Here is a 9896-nt window from a genome sequence, read left to right on the forward strand (position 1 = left end):
CAGTCATGTTACGTGTAGAAATGGCAAGAGGGAGAGAGAAAGAAGTCTGCCCGCAGTTGGAGGATGCGCTAGCGTCGTATAAGTTTGGTGTGTGGAAACATTTTTTATTTTATGTTACCTATGATGACAGCGGAAATAAAACAATAGATACAGCCACACGCGACAGGCTTCTCTCCGACCATTTATCTAATCTGAGGTAATGAACACTGTTTTACGTCGTATTCAGCGCTATTTTTAGCCTTTCGTTGATAAAACGAAAGCGGCTGATTTCCGCGCAGTTTCATTTTGCTAGCGTGGGAAAGTTGCGCGATCTTATTTCATAAACTGCCCCTTAAAGTAATCAGGACAGAAATGGTCAAAAGTGGACAAAAGAGACGGATTTAAATATTACAGGTGTAAACGTTATGTTTCTCTCTCGTCCACATATACTCTCTGCAGTATTTAAGCAGCCTCTCAGTGATAAATCTTAGAGCTACACTGAAGTTGGCATTTTGATAAAGGCAAGTTACCTTAGTTTGCTAAAAATGCACACAAAGTTCATGTAGATGGCAATACACATTCTCTTTTTTGCCAAATAAATGAAAAGCATGTTGAAATCATCAATGTCTTCCCTCTCGCTGTGTCAAAATCTCGCCTGGCTTTCATCAGGGATGTTCCCAATAATGTTCTTAAAGTCAAATTCAGTTTGTGCATGATTACATGATATTACTTTTTTTAATACTGTATCCTAAATTATGGATAATTAATACATTAATAAGATAATCAATTTCTGGAGTATTAAAAAAATAACAAGAACCGTACTGAACCGAGAACCGTGACCATAGAACCGTGATACGAACCGAACCGAGGGTTTTGTGAACCGTGCCACCCCTAATGGCTAGACGTATGAATGAAGACAATTTTAAGCCCTTCAAGAGATGTATCAACACAGCATATTAATAACAATTTTTTATTAATATTGTTTAATTATCTTCCATAATTAAAGGGTACTTTCGTCTTAACGTCGTTTTGCTCTACCAGTTAATGTAACAGTTAAATCCTGATATACCTGCAACTATCGATCCTGATAAAAGTATTGTGAAATTTCAGAATTAGAGTTTACATTTAAAATTGCCAATTGTTCTAACAAATGATGAATAAAATGCATATGCATACAATTATATTTGACGTTTGAAATATTATTTTAAATATGTGACACTGAAATAGTTTTTAGTCGGGCCAGTAAAAAAAATAATTTGCGTTGAGCCCTGCTGCAGTCACTTGACTTTAGTCTCACATATTTTTGATGCTTCAACACATTCTGGCTGACCCACTGATGTCACATGAACTACTTTGATGTTTTGTTGCCTCTCTGGACACGGACAGTGTACCGTACTTAGATTTTCAATGAAGGGTCAACTGGCTCTCGGACTAAATATAAAACATCTTAAACTGTGTTTCAAGGATGAACGGAGTTCTTGCGAGTTTGGAACAACCATGAGGGTGACATTATTTTCATTTTTGCGTGAACTATCCCTTTTAACAGCTGTTTATTGAAATTTATTAATTTCACGTATTTGGAGCTACTTTTATATCATTATATTATCCAGGCTCATAGATCATGGAACTTCAGCTTTTTAGTCAGGGAAAAGTTAGGGAATTTGACATTTGAAATGAGAACCCTGCCACTCTTTCTAATTTTACTAAATGCAAGCTTTTCTTTCTTATTCTTCCTCTTTTGTCTGTCTTTCCTTTGTGTTTTACAGGAAATCAGACGAAGTGCCGTCTCCCACACAATCATATAATTTCTGTTTGTCCATCAGCTGTCTGTGCTAATTGGCCTAATTCTAACACATTTAATATTTTCCATTTCTCACCAGGTCCTGCCAGGCCACACCTTTAATGGTCAAATAAACGTTCTTTCTTTTTCTCTGTTTAGGACACTTTGTATTCTGTTTTGGAGGTGTCGACTTCATTTTCGTCTTTTTTATGCTAATGAAATGCAAAATGAAACTGGCTGAAAACGCTATAACACTGTCTGCCACATATTCCTTCATAGATTCAGTGAAATGTGTCATGGGCTATACTCAAAGGTTTACCTCTGTTGAACATAAGGTAGCGCTGCTCTGCATGAGTTCAGCCTCTTTAGATTGTTTGTGAATTTACTTGTGCTGGTGAGCTTACACTTGCTTGGCTGCTCAAAGTTTCACGTGTTCTTCACATAACATAATCAGTGATCGATCCCTCCCCTCAATACAAGCATGCCCAGAAATATTAACCTTTTGTGTTGAGCTGTGTCCTCTGGGGTTATTTTATCTCTCTCTTCTGTCTCTTTTTCTCATTATTTTTATGCCTCTCGTTCTCTCTCTTTCTCTGATGTATTTATGAATAATTGGCTTTGGGAGTTTTTGATATTTCAAGTGAGATGATGCCTCAAGTTCTTGGATAGTTATTCCTGAATTTGTACTCATTTAAATCCAGAAAGAAAAGAGGATTTCTGTCTCTCAATCAGAGGATAAGCTCACCGTAACACAAATGTACTCACCATTACCAGAGTCTTGCTCTCTCTCTCTCTCTCTCTCTCTCTCTCTCGCTCCTCCTCTTCTCTTGTTTTCTCTCTCTCCCTCTTTCTCTCATGCTCTAGCTTTCTTTAACCCTTGCTTTCTCTACATCTATCTCTCACTTTCTCTCACTCTTTTTCTTTCAATTTCTCTCTTTTATTTCTCTCTTTTTCTCTCCCTCTCTTTCCTTCAATTTCTCTCTATTTCTCTCCCTCTCTTTCTTTCAATTTCTCTCTTTTTGTCTCCATCTCTTTCTTTCAATTTCTCTCTTTTTCTCTCCCTCTCTTTCTTTCAATTTCTCTCTTTTTCTCTCCATCTCTTTCTCTTTCAATTTCTCTCTTTTTCTCTCCCTCTCTTTCTTTGATTTTCTCTCTTTTTCTCTCCATCTCTTTTTCAATTTCTCTTTTTCTCTCCATCTCTTTCAATTTCTCTCTTTCTCTCATTCTCTTTCTTTTAATTTCTCTCTCTCTCTCTCTCTCTCTCTCTCTCTCTCTCTCTCTTTCTCTTTTCTCTCCTTCTCTTTTTCAATTTCTCTTTTTCTCCCCCTCTCTTTCTTTGATTTTCTCTATTTTTCTGTCCTCCTTTTAATTTCTTTCTTGTCCCTCTATCTCTTTCTTTCAATTTCTCTCTTTTTCTCTCCCTCTCTTTTTCCAGATTCTTTCTTTCACTCTCCCTCTTTCTTTCAATTTCTCTCTTTTTCTCTCCCTCTCTTTTTTCAATTTCTCTCTTTTTCTCTCCCTCTCTTTCTTTGAATTTCTCTTTTTATTTCTCTATTTTTCTTTCAATTTATATCTTTAACTATCCCTCTTTGTTTCAATTTCTCTCTTTGTCTCATTCTCTTTCTTTTAATTTCTCTCTCTCTCTCTCTCTCTCTCTCTTTCTCTTTTCTCTCCATCTTTCTTTCAATTTCTCTCTTTTTCTCTCCCTCTCTTTCTTTAAATTTCTCTCTTTTTCTGTCCTTTTAATTTCTTTCTTGTCTCTCCATCTCTTTCTTTCAATTTCTCTCTTTTTCTCTCACTCTCTTTTTCCAAATTCTTTCTTTCACTCTCCCTCTTTCTTTCAATTTCTCTCTTTTTCTCTCCTTCTCTTTCTTTCAATTTCTCTCTTTTTCTCTCCCTCTCTTTCTTTGATTTTCTCTTTTTCTCTCCCTCTCTTTCTTTCAATTTCTCTTTTTTTCCTCTCCCTCTCTTTCTTTGATTTTCTCTTTTTCTCTCCCTCTCTTTCTTTCAATTTCTCTTTTTTTCTCTCCCTCTCTTTCTTTGATTTTCTCTCTTTTTCTCTCCCTCTCTTTCTTTGATTTTCTCTATTTTTCTCTCCGTCTCTTTTTCAATTTCTCTTTTTCTCCCTCTCTCTTTCTTTGATTTTCTCTATTTTTTTGTCCTTTTAATTTCTTGTCTCTCTATCTCTTTCTTTCAATTTCTCTCTTTCTCTCCCTTTCTTTCTTTGATTTTCTCAATTTTTCTATCCATCTCTTTTTCAATTTCTCTCTTTTTTCTCTCTCCCTTTCTTTCTTTAAATTTCTCTCTTTCACTCTCCCTCTTTGTTTCACTTTCTCTGTCATCTCTTTTTCTCTCCATCTCTTTTTCCAAATTCTTTCTTTCACTCTCCCTCTTTCTTTCAATTTCTCTATCGTTTTCTTTCTCGTTTTTTTACTCTCTCTCTCTCTCTCGCTCTCTTTCCGTTGCACGACATCTGACAGCTCACACGCCCTCTAAGACGGTTTTGGTGATCTAACCTCACTGCTCTCCACTCATCAATTTAAACCAGCCCATTTGGCCAAGGTTTAACCCGTTTAAAATGTGAAGTTTAACATTGTTTGCCTGTCCACACGTGTGTGTGAGTGTGGTGTGTGTGAACTAGCCGTAAGTGTTTGTGCGCGTTAAAGCTGACTTTACACCCTGTCCGTTCTTTCATAGATCCGAGTGGTGAACGCATTCCGGAGTTCGCTGTCGCCCTATGAGGGCTTGGAAAAGCCAGAGTCTCGCAGCTCCATCCACAACTTTATGACCCACCCGGAGTTCAGAATAGAAGACTCGGAGCCTCACATCCCTCTCATCGACGACACGGACGCAGAGGACGATGCCCCAACTAAGAGAAACGCTACACCCAGTCCATCTCTCCCACCATCGCCCAATCAGAACAATAATGCCGGTGACAGTTGCATCCACCTCTTCTTGGATCCTAGCAAGCCAGCCACACCCTCGGCTCCTGGAAGCCCAATGCACAGCTTAGAGACGTCCCTTTGATTAGCTCCGCCCCTCAGTACGAAAGACAACACCTGAGACTTAAGCCTGGAGAACTCTTAGATGAGAGGGGCGGAGCCAGGAACCTTTTGGGAGCTTAGCTCTTAGCCTTCGCTTCTTTATTTCTGGATGGTCTTGTACATTTTGTTCTTTTGCCCTTTGCTTATTCAAACACTGATTCATTTGGCTGTTAATATTTTGAATTATTTATGTTTTTTGGAAGACACAGGTCTGTTTACAAAGTTTGTAGATACTTGTTTTTTTTTTTTCTTGAAAACTGGGGACAAATGAAATATAAGTTTTATTTGTTATATAGTTGTAGATACCTTCTAGCCAAATAGACAACACTAAGGCTTCTATAGCAGTGAGCAGAGGTATTGAGGTCCATAGGAGGTTTGTGATTGGATAGATAAGTGGAGGGGCTGTAGACAAAAGTCAAGCGTTTTAATTTAAGATTTTGTCTTCCTTTTGTCTCGGTCAAAAAGAAAAAATAAAGAAAGGAGAAAAGATTGAATTGCTTTGAAATTTTGTTTGATATCTTTAACTTTTTTGTTTGTTGATCATACGAAAAATAGTTTTTTGTTTCTTATTCCATAAAGATTGCTGTTAAGAAAACGTTGCTGCAATTGTTTGTCGAATATTTTTAAAACCTGTAGTACTGGAAACCGAATCTATATGGATTTAAAGAAAACAGCCGTACACTGGTATCACAGCACAGGGTACTTTATTTCAGATCCCTAAGGAACGTTTTGATACAGACCATATAAATATATATAATATAATATATATATATTTAAATATAAAGTGTATTTTTATGTGGACATCTCAACCTGCTGAACCAGACCTACAGGGATTTTACATAAATTCTATTCTAGGGGGGTGGGGCAATCTTTAAATAAGGGTTGTGATTGGTTCTCCACGTAATTTAATACTCAGGGTGGCTTATAGCATGAAACGTACAGTCAAAATAATACTAACATTTTATGTTTTTGTAATGTTTAGGAATAGACTTGATTTTTAGCAGCAGGATTCCAGTTCAGACTGTTGCTTCTCTTCACTCGTTGGTACATAACGTGTGTAAAGAAAAATCAATGAAGGAACGGAGGAAAGTAATACAGATTTCTTCAGTCATCGCAACCGCACATTTTTATAAGTTATTTCTTTGTCATGTTTATTCAATTTAAACGACTTAAGTTCGCAATTTAGAGCTGATATATATTAAAAGAATCCATAACTTTTCTATAGCGTCTTCCTATAACGGGAATGAATGTTTATCCAACTGTTTTAAGGATGTTGTTTCCCTTTTTTAAATATTAATGTTTGGAAATAAAAACATTTTGTCTGTTTATCTTGCGCAGTGTAAATGGATATCGTGATTCAACAGAGTTACATTTTAAACTTGTCGAGTATCGTGTATGGTTTTTAAGAATAAAAAATTGATATTTAGTGTAACCTGAGGGCTGTTTTCCTTCACGTTTAGCACACAAATTCAGTTACTTTTGGCATACAGGTGTATTGTGTTAATAGAGGGTCAAACAGATACCCTGATGAGATCTACTTCTCCCTTTTCTTTACACCAAGTAAGGAAAAGTCAGAATACTGTATGTACCCAGCTAGTACCCTTAAAAATGGTCCTAATATGTACCGTGAGGAAAATAAGTATTTGAACACCTTTTATTCAAATCATGGAGGGGTCTGAAATTGTCATCGTAGGTGCATGTCCACTGTGAGAGACATAATCTAAAAAAAATCCAGAAATCACAATGTATGATTTTTTTAAACTATTTATTTGTATGATACAGCTGCAAATAAGTATTTGAACAAAGCATGATGCTACCACCCCCATGCTTCACAGTAGGGATGGTGTTCTTGGAATGGTACTCATCATTCATTTTCCTCCAAACACGTTTAGTGGAATTATGACCAAAAAATTCTATTTTGGTCTCATCTGACCACATGACTTTCTCCCATGACTCCTCTGGATCATCCAAATGGTCATTGGCAAACTTAAGACGGGCCTGGACATGTGCTGGTTTAAGCAGGGGAACCTTCCGTGCCATGCATGATTTCAAACCATGACGTCTTAGTGTATTACCAACAGTAACCTTGGAAACGGTGGTCCCAGCTCTTTTCAGGTCATTGACCAGCTCCTCCCGTGTAGTTCTGGGCTGATTTCTCATCTTTCTTAGGATCATTGAGACCCCACAAAATGAGATCTTGCATGGAGCCCCAGTCCAAGGGAGATTGACAGTCATGTTTAGCTTCTTCCATTTTTTAATGATTGCTCCAACAGTGGACGTTTATTCACCAAGCTGCTTGGCAATTTCCCCGTAGCACTTTCCAGCCTTGTGGAGGTGTACAATTTTGTCTGTAGTTTCTTTGGACAGCTCTTTGGTCTTGGACATGTTAGTAGTTGGATTCTTACTGATTGTATGGGGTGGACAGGTGTCTTTATGCAGCTAAACGACCTCAAACAGGTGCATCTAATTTAGGATAATAAATGGAGTGGAGGTGGACATTTTAAAGGCAGACTAACAGGTCTTTGAGAGTCAGAATTCTAGCTGACAGACAGGTTTTCAAATACTTATTTGCAGCTGTATCATACAAATAAATAGTAAAAAAAAATCATACATTGTGATTTCTGGATTTTTTATCTCTCACAGTGGACATGCACTTACAATGACACTTTCAGACCCATCCATGATTTCTAAGGGGGAGAACTTGCAAAATAGCAGGGTGTTCAAATATTTATTTTCCTAAATGTAAATATTTGGTACCAATATGTACCTTTTGAGATTCAGGTACACCCTTTTAAAGGGTACAGCTGCAGTGACCGCAAGTGTCCATATTTTGACTTTTTGAGAATAATATCTGTATAAACTATTTTATTTTACATTTTGAAGGGGTGGTTAATATTCTGATATTAAAATATTAATGTACCAGGAGACCAATTACAGGTGTACTATACTAGGTGCTACAGGCAGGGTTCAAACCCAGGATACTGATGTTCACAGATACAGGTGGGTGAAATTGGTAGCTCAGTGTTGTGGTAGGTGTCATTAAAGGAATAGTTTACCTAAAATGAAAATTCTGTCACTTAATATGTTATAACAATCCTGTATAAATTTCCATAAATTTTGAGGAATGTTTAAAAAAAAGAAGCCCCATTCACTTCCATAGTATTCTTTTTTACTACTTTGGAAGTGAAAAGGGTTCATGATCGGTTTGGTTACAAACATTCCTCGAAATATCTTCCTTTGAATTTTTATTTTTGGGTGAACTGTCCTCTTTAAGATGCCAAGCAGGTATTCAGTTTAATAGGAGCTGATCTAAAACCAGGGAAGCATAGTTTATACAATATTCAGAAGGGGTTCTTTGTTACCCTTAACCCTTTGGGTTCTGCCCAGTATAGGGATGCTTTTATATATAGCACAAATTGTAGCAAGGATAAGTTAAACCCTGAACTCCGAACCACTGAGATTTGTCATGGCTATGTGTGTTTTATTCTTCTTCTTTCTTTTTTTTAAAGATAAGTGAAGAACCCTAACAACTTGGATTTGTACCAAGACTTTCAAATACAAAAGTTTTAAGTATTGAGGCAATATTTTCTCAGTTTCATAACTAATAGTTCCCAAATACATATTAAATTCCCAAAGACCAGTAATTGATGGGATCTGTGACAAACTATAACATCTGCTAACAGGAATGCTCATTAAGTTATGAATTACATCATGAAGCTTAAGCCGTACTGTCAAATGAGCTGCCATCTGTGTGTAAAGTTGTTGGTTTAATCCTGAATGCATAAATACAATACACCGACTGATCAGCAAGCCATCATAAGCAGTAAACTGAGCATTCGAGATTACTGTCATTTATGAGATTTAACATTGCTCTGATGGTTGCCACCCTTTTAAAGTATGAATACATCTAATATTATAATCAAAATAATAATATTATTAATTTAAACTTTAATACGTTTGTTTTTATTAAAGGGGCATTTCACCTGTAGAAACATTCATCTTTATTGAAAGTGTGTCATATTTGTACTCGAAATGTAACATACATTTAAAATTTGGTGCCTATTTGACCGAGAAAAGGGGTGTTTGTAGTCTCACTCCCTCAACAAAGATATTTCCTTCTTTCAATGATGCACAAGATGGAGCTGTTGTCACATCAATTATTACAACATAAACGACCCAACTTTACAGGACTTTATTAACTGTATTTAGGAGACTGATGACAATAAGTGTTTTTGTCTTAGTGTCATATACGTGTTAATGATAAATTATATAATGAGATGAAAATTAATTTGCATTCATTAACAACAACATATTTTATTTAATGAAAAATAGCTTAAAATTCTGCTGTGGTAATTGTAAGAATGAAGGCAACCACAAATTTACCGTCGTCTTATTAATATTAATTACCGATATTGAAACTGGTTAGAAAGTGTCAAATGTATACATTGCATCCTACACAATAAAATATTTAGTCTTAAATTATCAGATAGCATTTTATTTAATAATTCTGAAATATTTGGCCATAGCATTTTCACGTTGGATGACAGACCTCAGGCTGTATTAGTCACAAATAATTTAAAATGTATAAAGATTTTTTTTCCTAAGAAAGCAACTAAAACATACACAATATATGAATCTTTTTATATATTTGTGTAATGCTTGATTTACCACCTTGGCTTTATACTTCTTGTCTTGCACTAGCTGTGTGATGCGCCAGCGCGACCTTACGTATTACGTCACGCGATGTGAAACGCAAATTTGCGGCCATTTCAAACAATAAACTGACACAAAAAACATGAATTAGTATAATTCCACATACAACAATATCAGAACGGTCCTCTTTCTAATTGTAAACACTGGAGATGTAGTTTTGCATACCGTCAAGTAAGGCTGGCGCATCGGCTAGTGCAAGATGAGAATTTGTGGTTTTAATACATATTGTTTTATTTTTCTTGGCGAAATGGACATCGTTTTGCTAGATAAGACCATTATGCCTTGTTTGGGATCATTTAGAGCCCTTTGAATCTGCGTTAAATTAAAAACTGCAATTTTGAACTGCATTGAAAGTGCAGGTCCAAAAGTTTATTACATTG

At 36.1% G+C, this 9896-nt stretch overlaps 1 protein-coding gene across 7 annotated transcripts in view; it reads left to right on the plus strand.

The window, feature by feature from the left end:
• The window catches only part of atp2b1a (ATPase plasma membrane Ca2+ transporting 1a), a 37630-nt gene extending 32228 nt beyond the window's left edge, over positions 1-5402 (plus strand). For 6 of the 7 annotated variants that reach the window (XM_055189589.2, XM_055189588.2, XM_055189590.2 and 3 more), the window contains one exon: positions 4457-5402. In XM_055189589.2, coding sequence (XP_055045564.2) covers positions 4457-4786 — 330 coding nt within the window. In that variant the 3' untranslated portion in view covers positions 4787-5402. The remainder of the gene's footprint in view (positions 1-4456) is intronic. The other variant, XM_055189594.2, reaches the window with a different exon arrangement.
• The last annotated feature ends 4494 nt before the right edge of the window (positions 5403-9896 follow it).

This window comes from Misgurnus anguillicaudatus, chromosome 1 (assembly GCF_027580225.2).
Source record: "Misgurnus anguillicaudatus chromosome 1, ASM2758022v2, whole genome shotgun sequence".
Classification (NCBI taxonomy): domain Eukaryota; kingdom Metazoa; phylum Chordata; class Actinopteri; order Cypriniformes; family Cobitidae; genus Misgurnus; species Misgurnus anguillicaudatus.